Source organism: Typopeltis vanoorti, chromosome 11 (assembly GCF_054136105.1).
Source record: "Typopeltis vanoorti isolate ZY-2024b chromosome 11, IOZ_Tvanoo_1.0, whole genome shotgun sequence".
NCBI classification, from domain to species: Eukaryota; Metazoa; Arthropoda; class Arachnida; order Uropygi; family Thelyphonidae; genus Typopeltis; species Typopeltis vanoorti.
Genome location: NC_143559.1, coordinates 34380375 through 34397557, shown reverse-complemented (window position 1 = coordinate 34397557; position 17183 = coordinate 34380375). Strand labels below are relative to the sequence as shown.

The 17183-nt window shown below is 35.3% G+C and overlaps 1 protein-coding gene across 6 annotated transcripts in view; it reads left to right on the top strand.

Annotated features, from left to right (window-relative positions):
- Positions 1–17183, top strand: part of LOC150101430 (testis-expressed protein 47-like) — a 360248-nt gene that overhangs the window by 218576 nt on the left and 124489 nt on the right. For all 6 annotated transcript variants that reach the window (XM_090400900.1, XM_090400902.1, XM_090400904.1 and 3 more), the window contains 2 exons: positions 409–510; positions 12417–12572. In XM_090400900.1, coding sequence (XP_090257026.1) covers positions 409–510; positions 12417–12572 — 258 coding nt within the window. The remainder of the gene's footprint in view (positions 1–408; positions 511–12416; positions 12573–17183) is intronic.

Here is a 17183-nt window from a genome sequence, read left to right as displayed (position 1 = left end):
GGGGGGAAGTGAAACAGTTGTGAATGTGATTCTCACACAGAACACTCATCTCCATATATAATTTCTCAGTGCCCCTTACATGCTGTTATAGTCTAACTCTCTGCTGTACTCCATTCATGAGTGGCATAATCAGATATTGTACCATTCATGATCTGGCAGAGTAATTGATAACAGACTTATGTTTCGGCTGCTATTCTTTTTGACTTGGTGTGTGTGTGTGTGAGAGAGACCCATAATTCTATATACCTTGGTGATATGACAATGGAAAAATGTATCAGTAATTTACCGTTTTGCTGTCAATGCAGAGCTGAGAAATTTCCATTGGTTCTCTTTAACATGGATTAATTTTGAAATAATATTGCTTAATATTGAATAAGTACAGAATTACTTATTTTTCTTAATTTGCAGGGTTCATTGGATGTAATTGTAGATGTAATTAAAGCTTTTGCAGAAGAAATTTCAAAAGGCACCGTACTACAAGAAGGGAGAATTTTAGTAATTTCTCATGATATATCCTTTTACTTCAGGTTATTAATTATTTTACCGAATTGACTGTTAAGTGAATTTATTGAAATCCATCCGATGAATAGTAAAATATAAATGAAATAATTATACAAATTAGATATGTAAAGAATAATAGAAAATAGAACTCTTCATATTGCCAGTCTACTAATCTGCTAATATAGTTAGTTTAATAAAAGTTTATTTTGGAGGATATATGAATATAAAAACATGTGTGGAAACATCCTTGAAAGAAAAGATTATATTCATTCTGTAGAGGGTTTTTGGTACTGAAACTTATAATTAGGCTAAAAATTAGTATATACAAATTAAATGAAACTGTATGAAAACTGAAGATCCAAAATGCACAAAGGAAAAATATCTGATGAATGTTTATTTTTCACTTGGTTAGACTATAATAAATTAAGTTTAATCCTTTATCCAAGTGTGAGCAAACAAAGTTTGCACCTGAAAATATCTTCAGGACTGGGGTAAGGTAGTATAACGAATGTAATTGTAACTCCCGGGCAACTCGTAGCAAAGGTGGAGCAAGCTACTATCACTCCTATCTCAGTATCTCCCATAATGCAAGACACGTCTCCTTGCGGATATGAATAATGTTATGCATTAAGGGAAGGGCCACTACCCAGACTAGTTTCGACCTTTATTGAGGTCTCTTCAGTGGGAGCTAGGCCCAGAGGTGGAGATACCAGGCAGAAGCAATAGCAAGGTCATCTTTACCTATAGGAGTTGCCAAACAGTGTGCCACCTTTTTATTAAATTACTCTGGATTTAGAGAAAGATGTTGAAAGTTTATTTTTCACTTGGTTAGACTATAATAAATTTAGTTTAATCCTTTATCCAAGTGTGCTTGGATAAAGGATTATCCAAGGAGTGATAGTAGCTTGCTCCACCTTTGCTACGAGTTGCCCAGTGTTGTACTACCTTATCCCAGTCCTGAAGATATTTTCAGGTGCAAACTTTGTTTGCTCACACTTGGATAAAGGATTAAACTAAATTTATTATAGTCTAACCAAGTGAAAAATAAACTTTCAACATCTTTTTCTAAATCCAGAGTAATTTAATAAAAAGGTAACACACCATTTGGCAACTCCTATAGGTAAAGATGACCTCGCTATTGCTTCTGCCTGGTATCTCCACCTCTGGGCCTGGCTCCCACTGAAGAGACCTCAATAAAGCTCGAAACTAGTCTGGGTAGTGGCCCTTCCCTTAATGCATAACATTATACATATCCGCAAGGAGAAGTGTCTTGCATTATGGGAGATACTGAGATAGGAGTGATAGTAGCTTGACCTTTGCTACGAGTTGCCCGGTGTTGTGCTACCTTACCCCAGTCCTGAAGATATTTTCAGGTGCAATCTTTGTTTGCTCACACTTGGATAAAGGATTAAACTAAATTTGTTATAGAAAAAGATATGAGTTTAGAAATGTGAAATAATACACTTTTTTTTTATGTGACTCCCACTCATTAAAGGTTGCAGGTCCATAAGATTATAGTACAATTAGTATTGGTGGTGAACATTTTTTTTTTTCTATCTTATTAATTCTCTGTGTGTGACAGAGAAACCTCCCATGATGACCTTTTGACTCCATGTAAGTCTGAAGATAATACTTTTTTTATTATTTTTTTTTAATATTATTCATTTTTTTTACCTGATTTGGAAACCCTGTTCTAAAGACCAAACAAAGAATTTCTTTCAAGCCTTCTTCAGGCACTTGCACCACTTCAGGCCTTTAATGAATAGAATTAAATTGAATGTTAAGAATATGAAATAAGTATTAAAGCAATTATTAAACCACTAATAAGTTAATAATAATACTTGAAAGCCAACAAAATGATGGCATATGATTATGGAAAAACTAAGTTGCTATAAAGCATACAAAAATGGCTAGGGAAGATTGGAGAAGAACAAGCTGGGTTCAGGTCAAATAGATGTCAGCATCACATTTCACTTTAAGACAGGCAGATAAGAAATCATAGCAATATAACATGGATCTATATCTAAGTTTCATAGATCATAGAAAAGGTATATGAGAATGTGCCAAGAGAAAAACTGTTCAAAATGCTGTAGTTTTATGGGACATTATATCGAATAGTATATAGTGTATATTTATCTTACTATATTGTAAGTCAGCAGTTAGATTGGAGGTGGGAACAAGAAGATGGTTTGATGTTAAATTTTGAAGGAAAGTAGTATTAAATCTAATATCAAAATTAGGAATGTTAATCTCAGCTCTTTACTTTATGCAGATGATGTTATGCCCCTGAATAAATCCAGTATAAGCCTATAGGACTCACTAACTAAATTGAATAATTGCTGTAATAAACCTTCATATGAAAATCAGCAATAAAAAGAAGTGAAAGTAAGCAGACACATTAAAATCAAGTGCATCCTGAATGGAGAACCTATAGAACAAGTAAAACATTTCAACTATTTAGGCACAATTTGTAGTGAATATGGAAATAGACAACAGAATTAGCAAAGCTGGTATAGTAGGAAGTCAGATGGAATAAGAAAGAAATTTGTACGACTTTGTACGATTCTAAACCTAACCTAGCACAACCAAAAGAACAGGCAGGCCTTCGAAGTGGCTTTAGTACAGTGGACCATATTCAAGTTGTACAGCAGATTATTGAAAGGTGTAATGAATATCAATTACCATTATGTCTTACTTTTATTGATTATGAGAAAGCCTTTGATTCAGTAAAAACTTGTGCAATACTTAAAACATTATGAAACCAACAAGTGGAGGAGCCATATGTCAAGACCATCAAATCAGCATTCGCCAGTGCCACAGCAGCAATTCATTTCAATGGAAACAATATCTCCAAAATTATTCACAGCATGCCTAGGAGAAATATTCAAACTTCTTAATTGGGAAAGAAAGGTCTGAAGATAAATGGAAGATATTTAAGCCATTTATGCTTTGCAGATAACATAGTTATCTTTACTTCAACTGCGCATGAATTACACACTCACATCCATGAACTGCAAATTGCTAGCAAAACAGCTAAAGATAAACCTAAGTTATATTCAATAGCTATGTCCAACCAGAAATAATAAAAATCAATAATGAGGAAATTAAACAAGTAGATCATTACATATACTTAGGAAACAGATATCAATGGAACAAAATATCATGGACGAAATTAAAAGACGCACAATGCTTGATTGGAAAGATTTGGAAAATTGCATTCGATATTCAAAAGCCAACCATTATGCCTGAAGAGAAAAGTTTTTACCAATGAATTCTTCCTGTATTGACATATGGCTGTGAAACATGGACACTAAATGCAAAAAAAATTCAAAAATTAAGAACAACACAAATTAGTATGGAAAGAAGTATTCTTGGTATCACAAGACTGGATCACAAAAGGAATATGTGGATAAAAAATCAAACCAAAGTCTCTGACATCATAGGAAAAGTGAAACATCTAAAGTGGCAATGGGCTGGGCATATTGCTCGAAGACAAGTTCAGTGATGGACAAAAGAAGTACTGCATTAGATTCCACGAGAGGAAAAACGACCACAACGCCGACCTAAATCACGGTGGATTGATGATATCATCATATTTGCAGGAGTGACATGGGAAAGGAGAGCAATGGACAGACAGGTTTGGAATAATCTTGGAAAGGCCTTCATCCAGCAGTGGATCAACAATAGCTGATGATAATGATGATGAAAGAAATTAGTCAATACATGAAACTAGCTATATAGAAGACAGTGTTCAAACCAATTTTAACTTATGGATCTGTGAGCTGGATTAGAAATAAAATGCTTCATCAAATACTGGAGACAACAGATATGGGAGGTTCTGAAAGATTAGAGGAATGAACAGATGACATCATCGTCATCTGTTCATTCCTCTAATGAATAGATGGCAACAATGGCAGTATCATTTTAAAAATGAAGATATTAGTAAGGAACTTGATACTGTTCAGAATATTCAGGAATATGTGCAGAACTAATCTCACATGGTAATGATGTCTTAAACAGAATGGGAGAGGCAAGGTTAGCAAAAAGAAGTTTTTTTCTGGGAAGACCAAGATCTAGTTGGATTGGTACAGTAAGAAGTGCCATAGAACACTAAAATATGAGATCTAATAATATTGGATTCCTGACAAATAACAGATTAATTTGGAGAAGAATTATCGACAGAAAATTAGTAATGGCATAACGTTTTCATGTAGTTTTCATACTATTCTGTACACTCTCTGAGGGTGCATATCGGGAATTTGAAGATGGTGTCTCAAAAATATGTAACGGTGACACCTCCTCTGCCATACAATTTCGATACCCTCAGTTTGAGCATATGTCAGGATTATATGGTATGCAACAATATTTCACTTGTAAGATTTTTGTTTTTATTACTCTTCTTTTTTTAAATTTGTTACTTAAAATGATCAAGTATATATATAGTTGGTTTGTTTCATTATGATTTTTTATTGTGGGGTCGAGATGTTGTATCCCTTTTCAGCAGTATACTAGTAGAAGAGTAATAAACATCATCCAAGATCTCTTTCCTCTAGACATCACACAGATGTTTAGACACTGCCTTCAATCTAATTTCTTCAATGTTAACAACACCATATACCAACAATTAGAAGGCCTAGCAATGGGAAGCCCACTATCATCATCTTGTGCAGACCTTTTCATGGAAAAACTTGAAAAAGAAATTCTCTCCACAATCTCCCCTAGACCATCTACATGGTGGAGATACGCTGACCATATCTTCATTATATGGCAAGACAGCTTAGAAAACCTAAAATCGTTTGTGAATAAAATCAACTCAATACATAACAAGATAAAATTCACTCTGGAAGTGGAAAACAACAGCCAACTGCATTTTTTAGACATCTTGACAAAAAAACAATCAAATAGTGTCAAATTATCTATTTACAGAAAGCCCACAGATACTGGAAGATATCTTGATTATACTTCAAACCATCATAAGACACACAAACTTAGCATTATCCAAATGTTGAAACATAGGGCCAGAAAGTTTATATCAGAAGAGGAAGATACACAGACTGAACTCTCACTAATAGCCAACACATTATCACAAAATGGATATCCTCCAAACATCATCAAAAAATATCTATACGGTGACAACCCCAGACAAGAAGAATCAAGCTCCCAGCACATTTCTACTGTAGTGATCCCTTTCATCAAGTCAATTTCATCATATCAAATAGCCAGAATACTAAGAGCCTACAACATCAGAGTGGTCTTCAAACCAACCACCAGCATCTGACAAGTTTTAGGATCCCCAAAAGATAAGGTGCCATTCTACAAATATCCAGGAATATATTACATTCCTTGCACCTGTGGTCTTGTCTACATCGGACAAACTTCACAGAGTTTAGAAATCAGACAAAAAGAACATGTTGGTGATGTAAACCACAACAGAAGTATCTCTTCCGGCTTAGCACATCATTTCTGTATGTCTAACCACACGATAGAGTGGCAAAACAGCTCCATGCCATATCTGGATGACGACTACAGACATCGTTTATTCAAGGAAGCCACAATAGTGTTAATAACCGGCGGAAACCTCAACAGAAATCAGGGTGCAATCCTAAACAGTTCGTGGAAAAACCTTATCCTCTCTTTAAATCCATCTGAACTACAGCTAGCCAGTAATCACATTACACGTTTATAACAAACACGCATGCATGATAATGAATAAGAACAATAAGTCCTTTCAGTCTCTGTCATGCAAACGTGTAACCTTAGTTACTAGTTTGTTGACAACGGTTTTATGTTCCTTTCAATTTGCATTTACTAGTATTTATGTCTTTCCGTAAACGCCTTGAAAAAGCTAGACAGTTTGCTGGCGAAACTGGTAGGCTATTATGTAAGATGTTTGTAAATGGTCAGTATTAAATAAGTTTGTATTTTTAATTATCAAACAACCAAATATGTTTAGTTTAAGAAAGAATATTATCAAGTACTTACAATGATGTCTTTATACTTTATTACCAGTGTTTTAATAAATATTTCATGTTCTTAATGTTTAGTTTGATTATATTCATATTTTATTGTTGTTTGTTTTCAGTATCTTTATCCCCTCATGCATTTTGGATCTTTTTATTATTATTATACAGGACATGGAGTCTGAAGACTCATAATAAGAGACCCACACTAACTTTTATACACACAAAACCTATTGTACCTCTCCTTAAACTCAGTCACTCTTAGGGCACTCACAACCGATTCTGGCAATCCATTCCACTCATTCACTACTCTCCTTGCAAAAAATCTAATCATTACCTTTACTAAACACACTCTTACACAACTTCCATGGCTGACTCTTAGTTCTCTCTTTATTTGTCATGTATTGAAAAATTTTCTTTGTGTCAATATTATATAAAACCCTTTTAATATCTTTTAAGTTTCTATCTCTTTTTTGCCTATCTACTAAACTTCGCAACCCATATACCTTCAACCTATAAATTAAAGATGCAAGAAATTGTATTCTTGGTTTCATCTTTTATTCAAGTGTAAGAAAGCAAAGTTTGTGTATGGAGTAACTTCATGACTTGTATTCGTGGCCACTTATATATAGAAGCTAATGACTTCACATGAGTTGCCTTAGTATCCCATAATGCAAGGCACATATCCTCACGGACATGTATAATGCTATGCATTATGGGAAGAGCTACCACCCAGACCTGTTTGACCTTTATTGAGGTCTCATCAGTAGGAGCCAGACCCAGAAGAGGCAACCCCACCTACAAAGTCTCAAGATTCCTGCTCATTGACCACTCAGATTATTCAGTAAAAAATTCCACAAAATTTTGCACAAGAATACAAGACATTAAACTGGCATCTTCAAATATGATGGCAAACTTGGACATCCATCCTTCTTCATGAATATTCCACATACTGAAACAATAGACATTCTAGACCAAGAATTTCCAGCAGCGTGGACCTCTTCAAATTCACAATCAGGCCAACTTCGCGTCATCATCAAAATGCTAAATATGGGTATAGACCATATTGGTCTTCCAGTCTCATTATCCATCCAATATCCTTTTTTTAGGTATACCTGGCCTACTTTGCATGGAACGAACAACTAGATCAACAAGTGGGAGGAAGGAGGAACTGGAATGAGTTCACCATTATCACCTGACCTAGTAAACTTTTATTTAGAACATCTAGAAAAACAATACACCGATGACATATATGTAGTATAGAATCACACAGAGCCAGAATTCCATTCATTTTTACATAAAGTCAACAGTCTACTTCCACAAATTAAATTCACATTAAAAAAAAACATCAAGAGGAATTTCCTTTCAGGAAGTTCATATCAGTTGGAACCCCAGATGGATTGCTTTCCAGTTCCATCTACCAAAAATCAGCCTTTACAGGATAATACTATGTTAACAACACATCAGCACACCATCCATCTCAGAAATATGGCAGCATAAAATGTTTAGTGACCAGAGCACACAAGATTTGTTTCTCCGAGGGATTGCTTGAACTGGAATTGGAAACCATCAAACAAAAAACTCTACTCAATGGATCCAATCCAAGAACACAAAATATAGTTAACACCACTCCTAAACAACATCCAAAAGAAGAACTAGAACTCTGAAGGACTCCTATATCTTACATCAAAGGCATCTCTAAACATGTAGCAAAGATTATGAAGAAATACCAACTTATCATTACTTTCAAACCCATTAACCAAATTCACAATCTAGAATTCACATTTTTTTCCGAAAAACCAGTTCTCAAAAATAATGCTACCTGGAGTATACCAAGTACCATGTTCATGAAATCTGTTATACTACAGACAAACAGAAAAATCAGTCAATAAGCATATTTCTGAACAACAAGACAATATCCAGCTCATCAAACCACACAAATCTGGCCTGGCACAGCATGGAATTGAAAATGCAAACTATAGGATCCAGTAGAAAAATACTCAACTACTACACAAATATGAACTGCTATTCAAAGAAGGTACTTTAAAGGTTGAAGTAATGCAGAAGTCATATTTTCATATACGAGTAGCCAAAATGTGTCACACCTTATTACTAAAATACTCTGGATTAGAGATAGATGTTGGAAGTTTTTCCACTTGGTTATACTATAAATTAAAGATACTAAGAAATTATATACAGTGGAACCTCGGTTGTCGAACTTAATTCATTCCCGAAGGCTGCTCGAAAACTGAAACCATTTTCCCATAAGAATTAATGTAAAATGGATTAATACGTTCCCGAACCCCAGATGATTGTTTATTTAAACCTTTACATCAGTACTTCATGCATAAGATCGTATACAAACATAATGAAAATGCATAAAATCTTACATAAAAAGAATAAACACAATAAATAGATAAAATAAAAACGAAAATTTAACTTCACTTTAACTATACATATGGAGGAGAATTGATGGCATAAGTGGAAGGAGGTGAGTAAGGGGAGACCCCTTCCATAAAAACATCAGGTTTCTGTCTCCTTCTGGGGTTTCTTCTCTTTCTCTTTTCTGTCTCTTGGCACCACTCAACTCTGCTTGAAACACACTAAAAACCTGTCCAATGACATTTGTTTTTGCCTGCGTTTTAAAATGTTTCTGAAGTGAGACATGGCACTGTTTGAAATGGTTTATGATGCGGTTTGCTACAGCTTTGTGAGGGTGATATCTTGCCACAAAACTTTGCACCTCACCCCATTTTGCACACATTTTTTTGATCAAAGAACTAGGAACATCCTCAATCCCTTCCTCTGTGTCTGAAGACATTTCCTCCACCTCTGTCTTTTGCTGCTCCTTCTGAAGGCGTTCCAGTTCTTCCGTGGTGAGCTCATTTCTGTGATCCTCCACATCAGCACTGTCAACTTCCAAGCCCATGGTTTTGCCCAGAGACACAATATCATCGACAAGAGCAACATGCTCAGCCTCAGTGTCTCTGTCTGCTACACAGTCTGGCCACAATCTCCTCCAGACCGAGTTCATTGTCCTATAAGTCACTTGCACCCAGGCTTTGTCAAGGATACTTAAGCAATGGAGGATGTTGAAGTGATTTTTCCAGAATTCTCTGAGTGTTAATTCTGTGTCAGAGGTCACTTCAAAACACCTTTGAAACAGTGCTTTGGTGTAGAGTTTCTTAAAGTTTGAAATGACCTGCTGATCCATGGGCTGAATTAGAGAAGTTGTCTTAGGGGACAGGAACTTCACTGTGATTAAATCAGACTCCTCCACTAACTCATCCTCCAAGCCTAGATGGTGAGCAAGAGCATTGTCCATCACAAGAAGGCATCTAATTGGCAAAATTTTTTCTTGAAGGTATTTTCTCACAGTTGGGACAAAGACTTCATGAATTCACTCAATAAACAATTGCCTGGTTACCCAAGCCCTATTATTAGCCCTCTAACAGTACATAACAGGCAACTTACTTTTCATCATGTTATTTTTCTTAAACACCCTCGAATTCTCAGCGTGGTACACAAGCAATGGCTTGAACTTGAAGTCTCCACGTGCGTTTCCACATAGCAAAAGAGTCAGCCTGTCCTTCATTGGCTTGTGTCCTGGCAATGCTTTTTCCTCCTGAGTGATGTAGGTCCTCTTTGGCGATTTTTTCCAAAATAGGCTGGTTTCATCACAGTCGAACACTTGTTGGGTAAGAAAACCCTCAGCCTTTACATAGTCACTAAATTCTTGCACATATTTCTCAGCAGCTTCTCAGTTCAAACTTGCAGCCTCCCTATGCCTAACCACACCATGTATGCTGCTTCTCCTCTTAAATTTCTCGAACCACTTTCTGCTAGCTTTGAACACATCAGTATCAGCACTTGTACCAGGGTTTTTCTTTAACAGGTCATCATGTAATCGCCTCGCTTTTTCACAAATTATAGCCTCAGAAACACTATCACCAGCTAACTGTTTCTCGTTTATCCAAATCAGCAACAATTTTTCCACTTCTTCAGTCGTCTGCGATCTTTGTTTAGTAAGAACTTTCACTCCTCTTGCAACATCAGCTCTCTTGATCGCCTCTTTATTTTTGAGTATTGTACATATCGTCGATTTCGCAATACCAAACTGCATAGCAAGATTCGAAACACGAATGCCATTTTCATGTTTGGATATGATTTCTTTTTTTCATCTCTATTGTGGTTCTAACAACTTTTCTTTTTGCTTTACTGCTATTACTATTCTTCTGTGGCCCCATGGTGGCTTAATTAATAATAATTTATGAAACAAAAACAACAAAACACAAAGAAAATCAAGAAAACTCACTGCAAATTCGAGCAGGTGGCTGCACTGAACGGAGGCTGCCGCGTAACTGATGCTTTCCCACCTTGCAGCTCAGCACGTGGTTGCTGTTTGCCTGTTCGGGAACTAAAATCTAAAATTCTGTTCAGAAACCGGGGCATTTTTTGTTCAGAAAATATGTTCGGGAACCGAATTGTTTGAGAACAGAGGCTTACGACAACCGAGGTCCCACTGTACTTGATTTAATCCTTTATCTAAGTGTAAGCAAAAAAAGTTTGGTGTGACACCTTTTGGCTACTCGTATATGAAAATATGACTTCTGCATTACTTCAACCTTGGTATCACTTCTGAATCTGGCTCCCACTGATGAGACCTCAATAAAGGTAAAAAAAACGGTCTGGGTAGTGACCCTTCCTATAATGCATAGCATTATGCATGTCCATAAGGGTATGTGCTTTGCATTATGGCATACCAAGGCAAGTGATATGAAGTCGTTAGCTTCTGTATACAAGTTGCTAAGTCCTGACTTCTGCATTACTTCAACCTTGGTATCACTTCTGAATCTGGCTCCCACTGATGAGACCTCAATAAAGGTAAAAAAAACGGTCTGGGTAGTGACCCTTCCTATAATGCATAGCATTATGCATGTCCATAAGGGTATGTGCTTTGCATTATGGCATACCAAGGCAAGTGATATGAAGTCGTTAGCTTCTGTATACAAGTTGCTAAGTCCTGAAGCTACTTCAGGTGCAAACTTTGTTTGCTTGCACTTGGATAAAGGATTAAACCAATCATATAATTTCTTGGTATCTTTAATTTATATTATAACCAATTGAAAAAACTCCCAACATCTAAATTCCTACTTCATTGACCAAACCTTAATCATAATTGCTGCATTACCATCCGAAAATTTTGGGAATTGTTATACTCAATTGTGTTAAATAGATTGATTATAAATAATTTACTTCATTATCATTTTCATTCCAATAGTTTTTATCTTAACAAACATGCAACTAGGGATTCAGATTTGGTGCATGTGTGCTACTATTCAGTTGCTGAAATTCCTGATTTTTCTTCACTTGCATTGATGATGTCTTATGATACGGAAGATGAAATATTTGTAGGATGAATGTAATTTTCTACTGTGGTATATGTGATGGTATAATTACTTTGAAAAAGAAAACTTCCTTGCATTATTAGTAATGGCACACTACTCAAAACATCCCGTTTGTTACAAAAGTTAAATCTGTAAAAATAGTTTTGTTAACTTTGATCTTAGTAAATTTTGTGTGCCATACTTATTTAGCATACTTTTAACAGACATTTATATTCATAAATTTCACTAAAATGCAGCATTATAATAAAAAAACTTAGTTTTCCCAAAAACTGGAAAATTTTGAGTTGTATTTGAGTCGATTATAATTGGCTCAAAGTAAAACCTTCTCTTTGTATATTGAAGCTTATGATGCCTGTAAAAAAAAAAAAAAAGTTAAAAGTGAATCAGTTCAGTTTTTTGAACATTTTGGCTGCCTTTACTAGTGAATATCATGTTAGTTACTATATGTATTTACTAAAGAGTAAAATTAATATTGGCAAAGTTCAAATAACTAGTATTGTCATGTTTGTTTCTTTTGTGATTGTTATATTTTTTGACATCAGATTACGTTCAAAAACAGTTTTTCAGGTTCTGGTCTTCATTATGTGTACAGATGAAAAGCACACAAAAACAAATTTCACAGAATCTCTCCCTCTCTGATAATATTCAAGATGTTCTTTCTAGAAGTTTCCAATTGAGTGTCTACCTAGGAGATGTCCCTGTGGTAATTAGATAGTTTTCATACCACTGCTTTTGGTCTTGAAATACTATGCCATATTTTATTATGTTGCAGATTCAAACAAATTGAAAATTATTTCATTTAATGTTATATGGTTATCAGCATTCATTTTGATAATAATTATGGAGACTACAACCATGTTAAGAATAATTACTTTAATTTCCTGATGTTTCAACCTTCATGTTAAGGTCATCATCTGGAGTATACACACACACACACACACACATATATATACACTGGTTATAGTTTCCATAATTTTATCAAAATGAAATTGAAAATTAGACTCAACTGAATCATATGTCTTTTTTTCAGCACTGAAAATTATAATATGTAGAATAATAATATTAATTTACCCATGAAGAGAAGTTTTTAAATATTGTATAAAATATTACTGTTACTATTATTATTCCATGTAGTTGGAAAATTCATTGTTGGAAGCAAACTCTCTATGCAGTACCCATCGTACCTGTCCTTGAATGTGAATGCATTTACAATAGACTCCAGCAACCTATTCCACTCATTCACTACTCTCCAAACAAAGAGTAGATTGTTTAGGGGGTGAGTAGATAGGTCCTGAGATTTTGCTGACCATATTCATTTTCCACTGATGATCCCTTGTTCTGCCCCTCCAACCAGGTGTTGAAAACTTTCCTCTGTATCAATCTTAAACCTGTTTTAGTAACTTCAATATTTCTATCTTATTCCATCTTTTCTGCCTATTAGCCAAGTTCTGCAATCCCACAAAACTCAATCTATCCTTGCAGAGAGCATTACACACACCACTCACCAAGGAATGAGGAATGTTTTATCTTTTTACTAGTTATTTGGATGACTAAAGGGATTATTATTTCTTTAGCATTTTATGTCTAATTATTTGTTTGAATTTTTTTACATTTATTGTTTCACAATTTTTTATTAATTTTCTAACAGCACTTCAGTGTATTAGGTATTGCCATTGAAAATCCTAATACTGATACTATTTCAGAATTAATTTGAACAAACAAGGGTATGCATACTATCTCCAATGTTAAGATAAAGAAATGGATCGCATTACAAAGGAAAGTGGCATTAAATCTGATATCTGCTTGATGCTGCTTGAATCATGCAGCATTAAAATACAAATTTTATATTGATTGTACTATGTTATTCTGCATTAGTGTGTGTGTTTTAGGCTAGCTCAATGTTTGGAAAAAAATGAATAAAAATTTCAAAATGGATTGTCCTGTTCAGAACTTCAAGTGCCTCTAACTAACCAGCTGTCTGTCATGAATCAGAGATGTCAATTTTCCTGCATTACTACCTTATGGGTAAAATACATCTCAAGGCCTCTATTGCTCAGTTTGTTGAAAGTGCAGTTGGAAAGATCATCATCAAATTCCTGATAGGTACCCTCAACAGGAGTGTACAGGACCCTGTGATGGTACTACATGAGAAGCTTACACTGTTACTAACTTCTTATCAGCAATTTTCCTCCAAATTAGTCTTTTATCTTCTGGGACTCCAATCTTGTCAGATTTCATATTTCATTTATTTTTTATTTTTTTATAGACAAGCTTTATAAACTCAAGGAGCTATACAAGCTTGTCTAGAGCAGGCTTTTACAAACACCCATGCCCATGGTGGGACTCAATCCCATGACCTGCCTGAGAGCAGATATCCACTTGGCCAACCAGACCAGCACTTATAACTGAATTAGTCCACCTACATCTTGGTCTTTTTCCTGTCACACCCAAGTAACCACACCATCTCAGATTAACTCTTTGCACACAATACTGCATGCTAACAATGTCAAGTTACTTCTTGATATCTTCATTTTATGATTCTGCCATTGATGCCATCTGTTCATTCTCCTAATTTTGCTCAGAACTCTCATATCTGTTATCTCTAGTCTTTGATCAACTAATTTTTCTCTTATTCCACATAAATTTATTCATTTGACTCACCATACCAGTTTTGCTAATTCTGTTGTGCCCAGTCTTCACTGAAAATTGTGCCTAAATAGCTGAAACATTTTACTTATTCTGTAGTTTCTCCATTCAGAATGCAGTTCAAGTTTTCTATATTCCTGCATATTTTTATAATTATGGTCTTTTTGTTACTGATTGTCACACACCATATTTGTTACATCAGTATTTAATTTAGTTAAGAAATACTGCAAAATGGTACTGATTTACTTAAGAGTATAATATCTGTATAAAGTAGGAGCTAAGATTGATATAATAAATTCTGATATCAGATTTATTGCCACTTTCCTTTGTAATGTGATCCATTTCTTTATCTTAACATTGGAGATAGTATGCATACTGCTTGATACACTACCCCATTTACACCACATAACTGTATAATTTTGAACAGCTTTTATGTTGGGACATTGTTATATTCCTATAATTGCTCATCTGTCTATCTTAAAGTAAAAAACCTGACAACTCCTGTTTAGCTTGAACCCAGCTCGTCGAAAAACTTCTCGAAGTTTCCCTTTAAAATTTTTCTTAGCCTCTTCTCAAGTATGCATGCATAAATCATACCTGAAACACTCAGAAATTCCTCAGCATTTCTCACCTTCAGTTTTATTTTCTATTTTTATAGGTGGATATTTGAGACTCTACTCCATTCATCCAGAATTTCACTTTCTGACCATGCCTTCTGAATTATACAGTGCAGGCACTGTAAAACAGTTATAATACTTAGAATATTTCTGGAGAATATCTACTCCAGCTTCCTTCCGACATTTCAAGTTTTTGATGGTTTTTTCTACCTCATATAGCAATGTGTATGCCTGATGGCACTCCTCTTGAATATTTTCCATTACTGATCTGTCACTTGTTTCATTTTACATTCTTTCAAAATAATTACTTCAACCATCAAGGATGTCTTTATCTTCTAGCATATTACCTTTATCATCTTGGTTACCTTGTAGTCTTCTTTCACCCATTTCTAAGCTTTTTTAATAGCCTCCAGAATATGTTGTGACTTTCCCAATATTTATCTTTCATATTTTTTACTACTTTTCCCAAGACCTCCATTTAGTTGCTTTTACGTACTGTTTTGCTTTCTTACATTTTTCTCTGTATTCTCTTAAGATATCTACCATCTTATATGCTAGAAACTTTCAATATGCTTTCTTCTTTTCCAGAACTGCCTCTTTCATTTCTTGAGTCTAAATAGAGTTCTGATTTTTCTGTTCTTGCAGACAACTTCAACACATGCCCCTCTGGCTGAATCACTCAATGTTTTTTTGGGTCTCCCACTGAGTCTCCAAGATTTCATTATTATTATTATCAACAGACCTCCATGGAGTCAAGAGAATCGTCATGAGAGGTCCCACTCTCACATGCATAGCTCATTGTACCTCGACTTAAATGCATTCACTATCCCTGCACTCACCACACTCTCAGGCAATGCATTTTTATCACCCACCTCTCTCTCCATGCAAAAATCTACCTTACCCTCCTTGCTCACACCCACCTTATTCAGCTTCCAGGAATGGCCTCTCATTCTCACCCCAATCTCCAGATATTCTCTCAAAAATCTCATCTATACTAATCTGGTAATTACTCCTTACCAACTCATATGTCTCAATCATGTCTCCCCTCTTCCTTCTATTCATTAGGCACTGTAAATTGCATTCTCTCAATCTGTCCTCATATTGCACATTCTAGAGACCAGAAACCAAGTTAGTCAGTCGTCTATAGGTCCTCTCCAACATTTCATCATCATTTTGAAAACCTGACGACCAAATCTGTGCATGGTAATTCATGTGGGACTTGATCCAAGTTTTGTACAATGTAATCAAAACATTTTTACTGTTACGCATCAATGTTCTTCACATCATACCCATAATCCACTGTTTCATTCTCACAATTTTAGCAAAATGTCCACAAAATTTCAAGTCTCTATCTACCACAATCAACCAAATCCTTCATCTTCTCTACCTCCTCCAAAATATCCCCTAATCCTATACTCTACATCCCATCTTTGCTTTCCAAATTTTAAAACCTTACAATTTGCAACATTAAACTGACATCCTCAGGCACTTGCAAACTCTCCTATATCTCACCAGTTAAGTAATTTCTAATGCTATTTGCATACAATTTAAACCAAATTAAACAACGTTGGCTCCAAAACAGACCCCTTGGTCGTGCCACTGGTGACTTTCCTCTTCTGGGATATGACTCCCTATACACAATTTGTTGATACCTATCAGACAGACAGTCTCCAATCCAGTGCACTAATCTACTATCTAACATCATCTGTTCCAATTTAACTACTTGTTTGTCATATGGTAATCTTTGCAAAATCTAAATATGCTACTATATATGCACCCCCCCTTGTCCAATGTATTCATCACCTTGTTATAAGAAGTAAGCAGATTGCTAAAACACAGTCTTCCTTTAGCAAACCCATGCTGTCCATTAAAGAGAATTTCACTGTTGTCCATCCAGTTCAGAATCCTTGTCCTCACTAGCTTCTTCAACACATTGACCACAACTCCAGACAAGCAGATCTGTAATTCAAAACCTTAGTCTTATTACCCCTTTATGAAGCAGAACAATTTTGTTGTCTTTCCATTCCTTTGGGACCTGTGCTACTCATGTT